The following is a 16,399-nucleotide window of genomic DNA, read 5'->3' as shown; positions in this document are numbered from 1 at the left end:
TGATGTCAATGGGAGAATAAGTGTAAATTTGACTTTAAGTGGAAGATAGGATTGGTCCCTGAATGACCACTTTCCCTAGATGATCAACCCGGTGTACCAACTAGCTGATGGACCAGTTATTAGCAACAGCATTCCGGTGTTCTGTTACTCACCCTGAAGAACTCCTTGGTGGAACCAGCATCCAGAGTTCCGTAGGCGATCTCAGTCTGTTTAGCCAGGTCCTCAGCACTCTCTATGGGGGACACCATCCTCTCCACGGTGAGGAAAGCAGCCAAGTTGGCCGTGTAGGACGAGATGATGATGAGAGTGAAAAACCACCACACGCCCCCTACTATTCTCCCTGATAGGGACCTGAGAGAGAGACAGAGAGGGAGAGAGAGAGAGAGAGAGAGAGACAGAGAGAGGGGGGTTGGGAGAGAGAGAGAGACAGAGAGAGAGGGTGGGGATGGGAGAGAGAGACGGGGAGAGGGGGGAGAGAGAGACAGGGGGTAGGATGAAACAAAGAGAGATGGAGTAGGAAACAGAGAGAGGGAGAGGGGGGAGAGAGAGGGGAGAGGGGGTAGGACGAAACAGAGGGACAGGGAGATAGAGAGGGAAGGAAACAGAAGGAGATGGAGATAGAGAGAGAGCATTAACAACACATTAGAGAGAGGTGCCATTACCAGAGCTTGTAAACCCAGCTGGTGTCTGTCCATTCCATATAGTAGGAGATAATGACAGAAAATACACTACAGGTGATGCACCACTGCAACTAAAGCTACAGACCAGACTCAGGTCACTGGAACATCGTCCGTGAGACCATAATAACCTTGGTTAGCCTGGCTAGAAAAACCTAAAGCTGAGTCAGTATATTCTAATAGTATATTCCCTCCCCCAACACACACACCCTCGAACCCCCTCAGACTCTACTCCCAGTCACCCCCCTCCCCCGAAACACACACCCTCGAACCCCCTCAGACTCTACTCCCAGTCATACCCCCCTTCCCCAACACACACACCCTTGAACCACCCTTGGAGCTATATTGGAGATATATTGGAGCTATTTTATTGATATATATATTAGAGCTATATTGGAGCTATATTACAGCTATTTTAGAGCTATATTAGAGCAAAATTACAGCTATATTGGAGCTATATTAGAGCTATTTTAGAGCTATATTGGAGATATATTTTACAGATATATATTAGAGCTATATTGGAGCTATATTACAGCCATTTTAGAGCTATATTGGAGCTATATTAGACCTATATTACAGCTATTTTAGAGCTATATTGGAGCTATATTAGAGCTATATTACAGCTATTTTAGAGCTATATTGGAGCTATATTAGAGCAAAATTACAGCTATATTGGAGCTATATTAGAGCAAAATTACAGCTATATTGGAGCTATATTGGAGCTATATTAGAGCTATATTGGAGCTATATTGGAGCTATACTAAAGCTAATTTAGAGCTATATTGGAGATATATTACAGCTATTTTAGAGCTATATTGGAGCTATATTACAGCTATATTGGAGCTATTTTACAACTATTTTAGAGCTACATTTCAGCTATATTAGAGCTATATTAGAGCTAAATTTTAGCAAAAATAGAGCTATATTAGAACTATATTAGAACTACTTTACAGCTATATTAGAGCTACATTGGAGCTATTTTAGAGCCATATTGGAGCTATCTTAGAGCTATTTTAGAGCTATATTGAAGCTATATTACAGCTATATTGGAGCTACATTGGAGCTATTTTAGAGCTATATTGGAGCTATTTTAGAGCTATATTGGAGCTATTTTAGAGCTATATTGGATATATATTTTACAGCTACATTTGAGATATATTTTACAGCTATATTGGAGCTACATTGGAGCTATTTTAGAGCTATATTGGAGCTATTTTAGAGCTATATTGGAGCTATTTTAGAGCTATATTGGAGCTATATTTTACAGCTACATTGGAGATATATTTTACAGCTATATTGGAGCTACATTGGAGCTATTTTAGAGCTATATTGGAGCTATTTTAGAGCTATATTGGAGCTATTTTAGAGCTATATTGGAGCTATTTTAGAGCTATATTGGAGCTATTTTAGAGCTATATTGGAGATATATTTTAGAGCTACATTGGAGATATATTTTACAGCTATATTGGAGCTATTTTAGAGCTACAGTGGTACAAAAAAGTATTTAGTCAGCCACCAATTGTGTAAGTTCTCCCACTGAAAAAGATGAGAGAGGCCTGTAATTTTCATCATACGTACACTTCAACTATGACAGACAAAATTCGGAAAAAAAAGTCCAGAAATCACATAGTAGGATTTTTTATGAATTAATGAGCAAATTATGGTGGAAAGTAATTATTTGGTCACCTACAAACAAGCAAGATTTCTGGCTCTCACAGACCTGTAACTTCTTCTTTAAGAGGCTCCTCTGTCCTCCACTCATTACCTGTATTAATGGCACCTGTTTGAACTTGTTATCAGTATAAAAGACACCTGTCCACAACCTCAAACAGTCACACTCCAAACTCCACTATGGCCAAGACCGAAGAGCTGTCAAAGGACACCAGAAATAAAATTGCAGACCTGCACCAGGCTGGGAAGACTGATTCTGCAATAGGTAAGCAGCTTGGTTTGAAGAAATCAACTGTGGGAGCAATTATTAGGAAATGGAAGACATACAAGACCACTGATAATCTCCCCCAGCTCCATGCAAGATCTCACCCCGTGGGGTCAAAAAGATCACAACAACGGTGAGCAAAAATCCCAGTACCACACGGGGGGACCTAGTGAATGACCTGCAGAGATCTGGGACCAAAGTAACAAAGCCTACCATCAGTAACAAACTACGCCGCCAGGGACTCCAATCCTGCAGTGCCAGACGTGTCCCCTGCTTAAGCCAGTACATGTCCAGGCCCGTCTGAAGTTTGCTAGAGAGCATTTGGATGATGCAGAAGAAGATTGGGAGGATGTCATATGGTCAGATGAAACCAAAATATAACTTTTTGGTAAAAACTGAACTCGTCGTGTTTGGACGACAAAGAATTCTGAGTTGCATCCAAAGAACACCATACCTACTGTGAAGCATGGGGGTGGAAACATCATGCTTTGGGGCTGTTTTGTCTGCAAAGGGACCAGGACGACTGATCCGTGTAAAGGAAAGAATAATGGGGCCATGTATCGTGAGATTTTGAGTGAAAACTTCCTTCCATCAGCAAGGGCATTGAAGATGAAACGTGGCTGGGTCTTTCAGCATGACAATGATCCCAAACACACCGCTCGGGCAACGAAGGAGTGGCTTCGTAAGAAGCATTTCAAGGTCCTGGAGTGGCCTAGCCAGTCTCCAGATCTCAACCCCATAGAAAATATTTGGAGGGAGTTGAAAGTCTGTGTTGCCCAGCAACAGCCCCAAAACATCACTGTTCTAGAGGAGATCTGCATGGAGGAATGGGCCAAAATACCAGCAACAGTGTGTGAAACCTTGTGAAGACTTACAGAAAAAGTTTGACCTCTGTCATTGCCAACAAAGGGTATATATCAAAGTATTGAGAAACTTTTGTTATTGACCAAATACTTATTTTCCACCATAATTTGCAAATAAATTCATTAAAAATCCTACAATGTGATTTTCTGGATTTCTTTTCTCATTTTGTCTGTCATAGTTGAAGTGTACCTATGATGAAAATTACAGGCCTCTCTCATCTTTTTAAGTGGGAGAACTTGCACAATTGGTGGCTGACGAAATACTTTCTTGCCCCACTGTATATTGGAGCTATATTGGAGCTATATTAAAGCTATATTAGATCTATTTTGGAGCACCGGCAGGTAGCCTATTGTATTCCATTGAAGTGAAGAAGCACACGATTCCAATCTACATTGTGTTTTTACATTAGATCAACCCCATGATATTTTTACATCTGACAGCAGAACTATATGGGGGAAGAAGTTAACTGGAGGGGCCCTACTGTACATCTGACAGCAGAACTTCTCCCCCTACAGTTAACTGGAGGGGCCCTACTGTACATCTGACAGCAGAACTGTAGGGGGGGAAGAAGTTAACTGGAGGGGCCCTACTGTACATCTGACAGCAGAACTGTAGGGGGAAGAAGTTAGCTGGAGGGGCCCTACTGTACATCTGACAGCAGAACTGTAGGGGGGGAAGAAGTTAACTGGAGGGGCCCTACTGTACATCTGACAGCAGAACTGTAGGGGGAAGAAGTTAACTGGAGGGGCCCTACTGTACATCTGACAGCAGAACTTCTCCCCCCTACAGTTAACTGGAGGGTCCCTACTGTACATCTGACAGCAGAACTGTAGGGGGAAGAAGTTAACTGGAGGGGCCCTATTGTACATCTGACAGCAAAACTGTAGGGGGGAGAAGTTGTAAGTCGCTCTGGATAAGGGCGTCTACTAAATGACTTAAATGTAAATGTAAATGTAAATGATATTTTTACATTAGATCAACACAATGGTATTTTTACATTAGATCAATACCATGGTATTTTTACATTAGATCAACCCCATGATATTTTTACATTAGATCAACCCCATGATATTTTTACATTAGATCAACCCCATGATATTTTTACATTAGATCAACCCCATGATATTTTTACATTACATCAACCCCATGATATTTTTACATTAGATCAACCCCATGATATTTTTACATTTTTATCAACCCCATGATATTTTTACATCATTAGATCATTACATCAACCCCATGATACCCCATGATATTTTTACATTAGATCAACCCCATGATATTTTTACATTAGATCAACCCCATGATATTTTTACATTAGATCAACACCATGGCATTTCCATCCAGGTCAACCGTGATACAAGTCTGAGGACGTTGGGAGATGAAGTAGAAACCAGACACTAGGGGCAACAGTGGGTGCTGTTACTTTCAAGTAGGTTACGGTTTTGCTACGGTGTTGTGGACGGGGATGGCAGACGGGTGTAAGCATCTGATTCAAAAGATTGCATGTTCGAATCCAGGGGAAAGTAATTGATCTTTTGGAAGAACTTTGAAATTCGACGTTTGAGAAGCATGGATGAATGTTTAATGACGATGTGAGAGCTGATAGTGTATTTCTACCACATTGCATTTTGACCTCGTTCTATTTCTAGATCAGATGGTTTCCTACCTGGGTGATATCTCACATCCTTGCTGCATGAAGGCTCCCAGAGAGAACCACAGAGAGTTGAAGATGCCAAAGTCGTTGGGAGGATCTGGAGGTGTCTGGGGGTCTTTGGTCTCATCCTGTTCATCCAGGTTCCACTCATAGGGGCTGAAGCGGCTGACCAGGAACAGGACCACACTCACACCGATGTAGGCGAACACGATACACATCCATATCTCATAGGCCAGCGGGTCCAGGAAGGAGAAGACACCTGGTTTAGACTTCTGGGGCTTCTTGATCATAATGGAGATGCCCAGAGACATGAAGGGCTTGGAGAAGTCGATCACTTCCTCACGAACCAGGGTTATGGTGAGAGGTGCCACAGCTATATCTGCTCTCTGGAAACAGAAACATGTAGAGGGGGTTAGTTTGGTTCCAGCTGAGATATGTTTTATTTAAATCTAGATATTATGTATCACTGTTGCTGGATTCAGACTAACCTATGACTTGAGGTAGAATTCAATGAAAATAAATTAGTTAAATGAAGCTCCTTATATAACTTATGGACAGTTTTCAAGAGTTTCTTCAAACATTGGCCTACGGTTCTGCTTTATATTCTCAAAGCGGACAAAAGAAAACATCATGAAGAGGAAAAGGAAAAGCTTGAACAGTCTGTGCCTCAGGATGCTTTTAGTCAACACAACAACATCAAAGAAACATGAATAATGTGTAGAATGTGTGCTACATTGAGTTCTACAGAGTCTCAACAAATATGTCCACAATCAGAGAAGAGAGGGAGGAAAAAAAGAAAAAAAGAAAAAAGATATTCAAACATTTCATGTTCACCTTTCCCCCAAAAAGATTTCTAGACACAGATTGGGCATAACTAGCAACACACACATGGGTGTATGAGTCAGATGTGAAATATGCAGCACCCCATGGCGCAGTGTCTATCCCCGTCTCGTTAGTTTAAAGCTTTCAGACTGTGGGAGACTGATTGGGTCTAACCAGAGGGATGCTTAGAACGGGCTGGAAACTTTGGAGGTGTACTAATAAAAACGTATATTACAGAAATCCACATTTCCGTTTATCTTTCAGTTCATGAAACTCACAGTTAGTGTCAATAAATCCTAATCCATAATTTGTATATACATAGCTAATTAAAGGGAATAATTTATTTATTTGTAACGCAGGCAGGGGAAATATCCCCCAAAACAAGCATATGTCCTGTGTACCAAATGGTAGCCTGTTCCCTATGGGCCCTGTCCAAAGTGGTGCACAGGTAGGGAATAGGGTGCCATTTGGGATGTAGCCAAGGCTTTTCAGGACAGATGAAGAATAGTTGCTGAACATCTTTCCGTAGCACAACAGTAAATATATACACCAGTGTAACTGTTATGCAGATCTGTCTAACAGAACAGCTCTTTTTTAAATTACAGCCTTTCAAGTGGTTATTGTGGGAGAAACACAGTAACCCAAGTCTGTGTGAAGAAACCCCTCCACTTCAGCATTCCTCCCTCCCTTCCTCCCATTCCATTCAGAGTGCCTCCATGCCCGGAAGAGACGAGACAAGACTTTTGTGATCTACATTATTTTTATCTTCCAAGCTCCCTTTCATATTTTTCTTCTCTTTCTTTCTGTCGTTTTTTCTTTCTCTCTTTCTGTTGTTCTTTCTTTCTCTCTTTCTTTCTCTCTTTCTTCCATTCTGTTGTTCTTTCTTTCTTTCATTCTGTTGTTCATTCTTTCATTCTGTCGTTCTTTCTTTCTTCCATTCTGTTGTTCATTCTTTCATTCTGTTGTTCTCTCTTTCTTCCATTCTGTTGTTCTTTCTTTCTTTCATTCTGTTGTTCATTCTTTCATTCTGTTGTTCTTTCTTTCTTCCATTCTGTTGTTCTTTCTTTCTTCCATTCTGTTGTTCTTTCTTTCTTCCATTCTGTTGTTCTTTCTTTCATTCTGTTGTTCTTTCTTTCTTCCATTCTGTTGTTGTTTCTTTCTTTCTCTCTTTCTTCCATTCTGTCGTTCTTTTTCTCTCTTTCATTCTGTCGTTCTTGCTTTCTTTCTCTCCTCCCCATCATGGCTTGTTACCAAACCACATCCTTGAAAGTCATGATGGCATTATCAAAACCATGGGCTTTCTCACTTTGTTAAAAAAACAAACATCAGAAGAAGAAGAGAATGAATCTCTAATGAATTAAGACAAGTTACTGCTGCAGCTTGGGTGTAGCACAAGACGCAGTTCATCAACCAGCTTGGGTGTAGCACAAGACGCAGTTCATCAACCAGCTTGGGTGTAGCACACGACGCAGTTCATCAACCAGCTTGGGTGTAGCACACGACGCAGTTCATCAACCAGCTTGGGTGTAGCACAAGACGCAGTTCATCAACCAGCTTGGGTGTAGCACACGACGCAGTTCATCAACCAGCTTGGGTGTAGCACACGACGCAGTTCATCAACCAGCTTGGGTGTAGCACACGACGCAGTTCATCAACCAGCTTGGGTGTAGCACACGACGCAGTTCATCAACCAGCTTGGGTGTAGCACACGACGCAGTTCATCAACCAGCGGCTTTTGTTCACAGCCAGTGATCCGTGAAGTACACGTCTTTTGTTCACAGGAAGTGATCCGTGAAGTACACGCCTTTTGTTCACAGGAAATGATCCGTGAAGTACATGTCTTTTATTCACAGGCAGTGATCCGTGAAGTACACATCTTTCGTTCACAGGCAGTGATCAGTGAAGTACACGTCTTTTGTTGACAGGCAGTGATCCGTGAAGTACACGTCTTTTGTTCACAGGCAGTGATCCGTGAAGTACACGTCTTTTGTTCACAGGAAGTGATCCGTGAAGTACACGTCTTTTGTATTGTGTCCTAAAGCTTTGGTGTTTCTACAAGTACATTAATAGAATAAGAAAAGACTGATTAAGCAACATGAAGAGAGAACGTTTTGTACAAACGGTGGTGGGGGGGAGGGGGTAAATACAAAAATAAACCCAATGGAGGCGTTATTGTGATGTTTCTGTATCCTGTGGACACGGTGATCGTAGCCTAGGCAGCAGTGCTATAATATAACCACTTAAGTCTAACGGTGTCCGTGGTAACGGTCAATCAATAGAGAAGAGAACACTCAGCCAAAGAGAAAGAGTTTCAGGGTTTAACCTTTAAATGACAGCTAAGATCACATTCATTTCCTGGACAGAAGGTCACCCAGCCTTTACACAATCATTAGACCTGCTTGGCCTGACTGCCCCCGTGTAACCACGTTGACACGGTACATGGTGATGGACATAAATAACCACGTTGACACGGTATATGGTGATGGACATAAATAACCACGTTGACACGGTATATGGTGATGGACATAAATAACCACGTTGACACGGTATATGGTGATGGACATAAATAACCACGTTGACACGGTATATGGTGATGGACATAAATAACCACGTTGACATGGTATATGGTGATGGACATAAATAACCACGTTGACACGGTATATGGTGATGGACAAAATAACCACGTTGACACGGTATATGGTGATGGACATAAATAACCACGTTGACACGGTATATGGTGATGGACAAAAATAACCACGTTGACACGGTATATGGTGATGGACATAAATAACCACATCAAATCAAATCAATTTTTATTTGTCACATACACATGGTTAGCAGATGTTAATGCGAGTGTAGCGAAATGCTTGTGCTTCTAGTTCCAACAATGTAGTAATAACCAACGAGTAAACTAACCTAACAATTCCACAACAAGTGTAAAGGGATGAAGAATATGTACATAAAGATATATGAATGAGTACAGAACGGCAAAGGCAAGATATACATATGAGATGAGTAATGTAGGGTATGTAAACAAGATGCAGTAGATGGTATAGAGTACAGTATATACATATGAGATGAGTAATGTAGGGTATGTAAACAAGATGCAGTAGATGGTATAGAGTACAGTATATACATATGAGATGAGTAATGTAGGGTATGTAAACAAGATGCAGTAGATGGTATAGAGTACAGTATATACATATGAGATGAGTAATGTAGGGTATGTAAACAAGATACAGTAGATGGTATAGAGTACAGTATATACATATGAGATGAGTAATGTAGGGTATGTAAACAAGATGCAGTAGATGGTATAGAGTACAGTATATACATATGAGATGAGTAATGTAGGGTATGTAAACAAAATGCAGTAGATGGTATAGAGTACAGTATATACATATGAGATGAGTAATGTAGGGTATGTAAACAAGATGCAGTAGATGGTATAGAGTACAGTATATACATATGAGATGAGTAATGTAGGGTATGTAAACAAGATACAGTAGATGGTATCGAGTACAGTATATACATATGAGATGAGTAATGTAGGGTATGTAAACAAGATGCAGTAGATGGTATCGAGTACAGTATATACATATGAGATGAGTAATGTAGGGTATGTAAACAAGATGCAGTAGATGGTATCGAGTACAGTATATACATATGAGATGAGTAATGTAGGGTATGTAAACAAGATGCAGTAGATGGTATCGAGTACAGTATATACATATGAGATGAGTAATGTAGGGTATGTAAACAAGATGCAGTAGATGGTATCGAGTACAGTATATACATATGAGATGAGTAATGTAGGGTATGTAAACAAGATGCAGTAGATGGTATCGAGTACAGTATATACATATGAGATGAGTAATGTAGGGTATGTAAACAAGATGCAGTAGATGGTATCGAGTACAGTATATACATATGAGATGAGTAATGTAGGGTATGTAAACAAGATGCAGTAGATGGTATAGAGTACAGTATATACATATGAGATGAGTAATGTAGGGTATGTAAACAAGATGCAGTAGATGGTATAGAGTACAGTATATACATATGAGATGAGTAATGTAGGGTATGTAAACAAGATGCAGTAGATGGTATCGAGTACAGTATATACATATGAGATGAGTAATGTAGGGTATGTAAACAAGATGCAGTAGATGGTATAGAGTACAGTATATACATATGAGATGAGTAATGTAGGGTATGTAAACAAGATGCAGTAGATGGTATCGAGTACAGTATATACATATGAGATGAGTAATGTAGGGTATGTAAACAAGATGCAGTAGATGGTATAGAGTACAGTATATACATATGAGATGAGTAATGTAGGGTATGTAAACAAGATGCAGTAGATGGTATAGAGTACAGTATATACATATGAGATGAGTAATGTAGGGTATGTAAACAAGATGCAGTAGATGGTATAGAGTACAGTATATACATATGAGATGAGTAATGTAGGGTATGTAAACAAGATGCAGTAGATGGTATAGAGTACAGTATATACATATAGGATGAGTAATGTAGGGTATGTAAACAAGATGCAGTAGATGGTATAGAGTACAGTATATACATATGAGATGAGTAATGTAGGGTATGTAAACAAGATGCAGTAGATGGTATAGAGTACAGTATATACATATAGGATGAGTAATGTAGGGTATGTAAACAAGATGCAGTAGATGGTATAGAGTACAGTATATACATATGAGATGAGTAATGTAGGGTATGTAAACAAGATGCAGTAGATGGTATAGAGTACAGTATATACATATGAGATGAGTAATGTAGGGTATGTAAACAAGATGCAGTAGATGGTATAGAGTACAGTATATACATATGAGATGAGTAATGTAGGGTATGTAAACAAGATGCAGTAGATGGTATCGAGTACAGTATATACATATGAGATGAGTAATGTAGGGTATGTAAACAAGATGCAGTAGATGGTATAGAGTACAGTATATACATATGAGATGAGTAATGTAGGGTATGTAAACAAGATGCAGTAGATGGTATCGAGTACAGTATATACATATGAGATGAGTAATGTAGGGTATGTAAACAAGATGCAGTAGATGGTATCGAGTACAGTATATACATATGAGATGAGTAATGTAGGGTATGTAAACAAGATGCAGTAGATGGTATAGAGTACAGAATATACATATGAGATGAGTAATGTAGGGTATGTAAACAAGATGCAGTAGATGGTATAGAGTACAGTATATACATATGAGATGAGTAATGTAGGGTATGTAAACAAGATGCAGTAGATGGTATCGAGTACAGTATATACATATGAGATGAGTAATGTAGGGTATGTAAACAAGATGCAGTAGATGGTATAGAGTACAGTATATACATATGAGATGAGTAATGTAGGGTATGTAAACAAGATGCAGTAGATGGTATAGAGTACAGTATATACATATGAGATGAGTAATGTAGGGTATGTAAACAAGATGCAGTAGATGGTATCGAGTACAGTATATACATATGAGATGAGTAATGTAGGGTATGTAAACAAGATGCAGTAGATGGTATAGAGTACAGTATATACATATGAGATGAGTAATGTAGGGTATGTAAACAAGATGCAGTAGATGGTATAGAGTACAGTATATACATATGAGATGAGTAATGTAGGGTATGTAAACAAGATGCAGTAGATGGTATCGAGTACAGTATATACATATGAGATGAGTAATGTAGGGTATGTAAACAAGATGCAGTAGATGGTATAGAGTACAGTATATACATATGAGATGAGTAATGTAGGGTATGTAAACAAGATGCAGTAGATGGTATCGAGTACAGTATATACATATGAGATGAGTAATGTAGGGTATGTAAACAAGATGCAGTAGATGGTATAGAGTACAGTATATACATATGAGATGAGTAATGTAGGGTATGTAAACAAGATGCAGTAGATGGTATCGAGTACAGTATATACATATGAGATGAGTAATGTAGGGTATGTAAACAAGATGCAGTAGATGGTATCGAGTACAGTATATACATATGAGATGAGTAATGTAGGGTATGTAAACAAGATGCAGTAGATGGTATAGAGTACAGTATATACATATAGGATGAGTAATGTAGGGTATGTAAACAAGATGCAGTAGATGGTATAGAGTACAGTATATACATATGAGATGAGTAATGTAGGGTATGTAAACAAGATGCAGTAGATGGTATCGAGTACAGTATATACATATGAGATGAGTAATGTAGGGTATGTAAACAAGATGCAGTAGATGGTATAGAGTACAGTATATACATATGAGATGAGTAATGTAGGGTATGTAAACAAGATGCAGTAGATGGTATCGAGTACAGTATATACATATGAGATGAGTAATGTAGGGTATGTAAACAAGATGCAGTAGATGGTATCGAGTACAGTATATACATATGAGATGAGTAATGTAGGGTATGTAAACAAGATGCAGTAGATGGTATCGAGTACAGTATATACATATGAGATGAGTAATGTAGGGTATGTAAACAAGATGCAGTAGATGGTATCGAGTACAGTATATACATATGAGATGAGTAATGTAGGGTATGTAAACAAGATGCAGTAGATGGTATCGAGTACAGTATATACATATGAGATGAGTAATGTAGGGTATGTAAACAAGATGCAGTAGATGGTATCGAGTACAGTATATACATATGAGATGAGTAATGTAGGGTATGTAAACAAGATGCAGTAGATGGTATCGAGTACAGTATATACATATGAGATGAGTAATGTAGGGTATGTAAACAAGATGCAGTAGATGGTATCGAGTACAGTATATACATATGAGATGAGTAATGTAGGGTATGTAAACAAGATGCAGTAGATGGTATAGAGTACAGTATATACATATGAGATGAGTAATGTAGGGTATGTAAACAAGATGCAGTAGATGGTATCGAGTACAGTATATACATATGAGATGAGTAATGTAGGGTATGTAAACAAGATGCAGTAGATGGTATCGAGTACAGTATATACATATGAGATGAGTAATGTAGGGTATGTAAACAAGATGCAGTAGATGGTATAGAGTACAGTATATACATATGAGATGAGTAATGTAGGGTATGTAAACAAGATGCAGTAGATGGTATAGAGTACAGTATATACATATGAGATGAGTAATGTAGGGTATGTAAACAAGATGCAGTAGATGGTATCGAGTACAGTATATACATATGAGATGAGTAATGTAGGGTATGTAAACAAGATGCAGTAGATGGTATAGAGTACAGTATATACATATGAGATGAGTAATGTAGGGTATGTAAACAAGATGCAGTAGATGGTATAGAGTACAGTATATACATATGAGATGAGTAATGTAGGGTATGTAAACAAGATGCAGTAGATGGTATAGAGTACAGTATATACATATGAGATGAGTAATGTAGGGTATGTAAACAAGATGCAGTAGATGGTATAGAGTACAGTATATACATATAGGATGAGTAATGTAGGGTATGTAAACAAGATGCAGTAGATGGTATAGAGTACAGTATATACATATGAGATGAGTAATGTAGGGTATGTAAACAAGATGCAGTAGATGGTATAGAGTACAGTATATACATATGAGATGAGTAATGTAGGGTATGTAAACAAGATGCAGTAGATGGTATAGAGTACAGTATATACATATGAGATGAGTAATGTAGGGTATGTAAACAAGATGCAGTAGATGGTATCGAGTACAGTATATACATATGAGATGAGTAATGTAGGGTATGTAAACAAGATGCAGTAGATGGTATCGAGTACAGTATATACATATGAGATGAGTAATGTAGGGTATGTAAACAAGATGCAGTAGATGGTATAGAGTACAGTATATACATATGAGATGAGTAATGTAGGGTATGTAAACAAGATGCAGTAGATGGTATAGAGTACAGTATATACATATGAGATGAGTAATGTAGGGTATGTAAACAAGATGCAGTAGATGGTATCGAGTACAGTATATACATATGAGATGAGTAATGTAGGGTATGTAAACAAGATGCAGTAGATGGTATAGAGTACAGTATATACATATGAGATGAGTAATGTAGGGTATGTAAACAAGATGCAGTAGATGGTATAGAGTACAGTATATACATATGAGATGAGTAATGTAGGGTATGTAAACAAGATGCAGTAGATGGTATCGAGTACAGTATATACATATGAGATGAGTAATGTAGGGTATGTAAACAAGATGCAGTAGATGGTATAGAGTACAGTATATACATATGAGATGAGTAATGTAGGGTATGTAAACAAGATGCAGTAGATGGTATAGAGTACAGTATATACATATGAGATGAGTAATGTAGGGTATGTAAACAAGATGCAGTAGATGGTATAGAGTACAGTATATACATATGAGATGAGTAATGTAGGGTATGTAAACATAAAGTGGCATTGTTTAAAGTGGCTAGTGATACATGTATTACATAAAGATGGCAAGATGCATTATATGATATAGAGTACAGTATAAGCCCACCCGACACGCAGGCGTCCCATCTAGCCATCAGGAAATGCAAATGCGCCACGCCAAATGCTAATAGCACTCGTCCCTGTTTTGATGCACCTGTGTTGACCTCGCCTTCTGGATGACAGCGGGGTGAACAGGCAGTGGCTCGGGTGGTTGTTGTCCTTGATGATCTTTATGGCCTTCCTGTGACATTGGGTGGTGTAGGTGTCCTGGAGGGCAGGTAGTTTGCCCCCCGTTGATGCGTTGTGCAGACCTCACTACCCTCTGGAGAGCCTTACGGTTGTGGGCGGAGCAGTTGCCGTACCAGGCGGTGATACAGCCCGCCAGGATGCTCTCGATTGTGCATCTGTAGAAGTTTGTGAGTGCTTTTGGTGACAAGCCGAATTTCTTCAGCCTCCTGAGGTTAAAGAGGCACTGCTGCGCCTTCTTCACAACAATGTATGTGTGGGGGGACCTATTCAGTTTGTCTGTGATGTGTACGCCAAGGAACTTAAAACTTACTACCCTCTCCACTACTGTCCCGTTGATGTGGATAGGGGGGTGCTCCCTCTGCTGTTTCCTGAAGTTTACAATCATCTCCTTTGTTTTGTTGACGTTGAGTGTGAGGTTATTTTCCTGACACCACACTCCGAGGGCCCTCACCTCCTCCCTGTAGGCCGTCTCGTCGTTGTTGGCAATTAAGCCTACTACTGTGGTGTCGTCCACAAACATGATGATTGAGTTGGAGGCGTGCATGGCCACGCAGTCGTGGGTGAACAGGGAGTACAAGAGAGGGCTCAGAACGCACCCTTGTGGACCCCAGTGTTGAAGATCAGCGGGGTGGAGATGTTGTTACCTACCCTCATCACCCAGTTGCACAGGGCGGGGTCGAGAACCAGGGTCTCGAGCTTGATGACGAGTTTGGAGGGTACTATGGTGTTAAATGCTGAGCTGTAGTCGATGAACAACATTATCACATAGGTATTCCTCTTGTCCAGATGGGTTAGGGCAGTGTGCAGTGTGGTTGCGATTGCGTCGTCTGTGGACCTATTGGGGCGGTAAGCAAATTGGAGTGGGTCTAGGGTGTCATGTAGGGTGGAGGTGATATAGTCCTTAACTAGTCTCTCCAAGCACGTCGTGATGACGGAAGTGAGTGCTACAGGGCGGTAGTCATTTAGCTCAGTTACCTTAGCTTTCTTGGGAACAGGAACAATGGTGGCCCTCTTGAAGCATGTGGGAACAGCAGACTGGGATAAGGATTGATTGAAAATGTCCGTACACACACCAGCAAGCTGGTCTGCGCATGCTCTGAGGACGCGGCGGGGGATGCCGTCTGGGCCTGCAGCCTTGCGAGGGTTAACACGTCTAAATGTTTTACTCACATTGGCTGCAGTGAAGGAGAGTCCGCAGGTTTTGGTAGCGGGCCATGTCAGTGGCACTGTATTGAGCGAGCAAAAAAGTTATTTAGTCTGTTTGGGAGCAAGACATCCTGATCCGCGACGGGGCTGGTTTTCTTTTTGTAATCCGTGATTGACTGTAGACCCTGCCACATGCCTCTTGTGTCTGAGCCATTGAATTGAGACTCTACTTTGTCTCTATACTGACGCTTAGCTTGTTTGATTGCCTTGCGGAGGGAATAGCTACACTGTTTGTATTCGGTCATGTTTCCGGACACCTTGCCCTGATTAAAAGCGGTGGTTCGTGCTTTCAGTTTCACGCGAATTCTGCCATCAATCCACGGTTTCTGGTTTGGGAATGTTTTATTTGTTGCTGTAGGTATAACATTGCCGATGCACTTTCTAATGAACTCGCTCACCGAATCAGCGTATTTGTCAAAGTTGTTGTTGGACGCAATGTGGAACATATCCCAATCCACGTGATCGAAGCAGTCTTGAAGTGTGGGATCAGATTGGTCGGACCAGCGTTGAACAGG

General features: G+C 40.0%; 1 protein-coding gene across 3 annotated transcripts in view; it reads right to left on the bottom strand.

The window, feature by feature from the left end:
• The window catches only part of LOC124010928 (glutamate receptor 3-like), a 260,547-nt gene that overhangs the window by 48,425 nt on the left and 195,723 nt on the right, over window positions 1–16,399 (bottom strand). For all 3 annotated transcript variants that reach the window (XR_006834516.1, XM_046323751.1, XM_046323750.1), the window contains exons 11-12: window positions 5,147–5,520; window positions 153–351 (exon numbers count right to left, since the gene is read on the bottom strand). Coding sequence is in view for 2 of the 3 variants with exons in the window: in XM_046323751.1 (XP_046179707.1) it covers window positions 153–351; window positions 5,147–5,520 (573 nt within the window). In the remaining variant the exon portion in view is untranslated. The remainder of the gene's footprint in view (window positions 1–152; window positions 352–5,146; window positions 5,521–16,399) is intronic.

The sequence above is a fragment of the Oncorhynchus gorbuscha genome, linkage group LG23 (genome assembly GCF_021184085.1).
Source record: "Oncorhynchus gorbuscha isolate QuinsamMale2020 ecotype Even-year linkage group LG23, OgorEven_v1.0, whole genome shotgun sequence".
In the NCBI taxonomy this organism is placed as follows: Eukaryota; Metazoa; Chordata; class Actinopteri; order Salmoniformes; family Salmonidae; genus Oncorhynchus; species Oncorhynchus gorbuscha.
The sequence above is the reverse complement of the archived record's forward strand: the minus strand, read 5'-3'. Positions and strand labels throughout refer to the sequence as shown.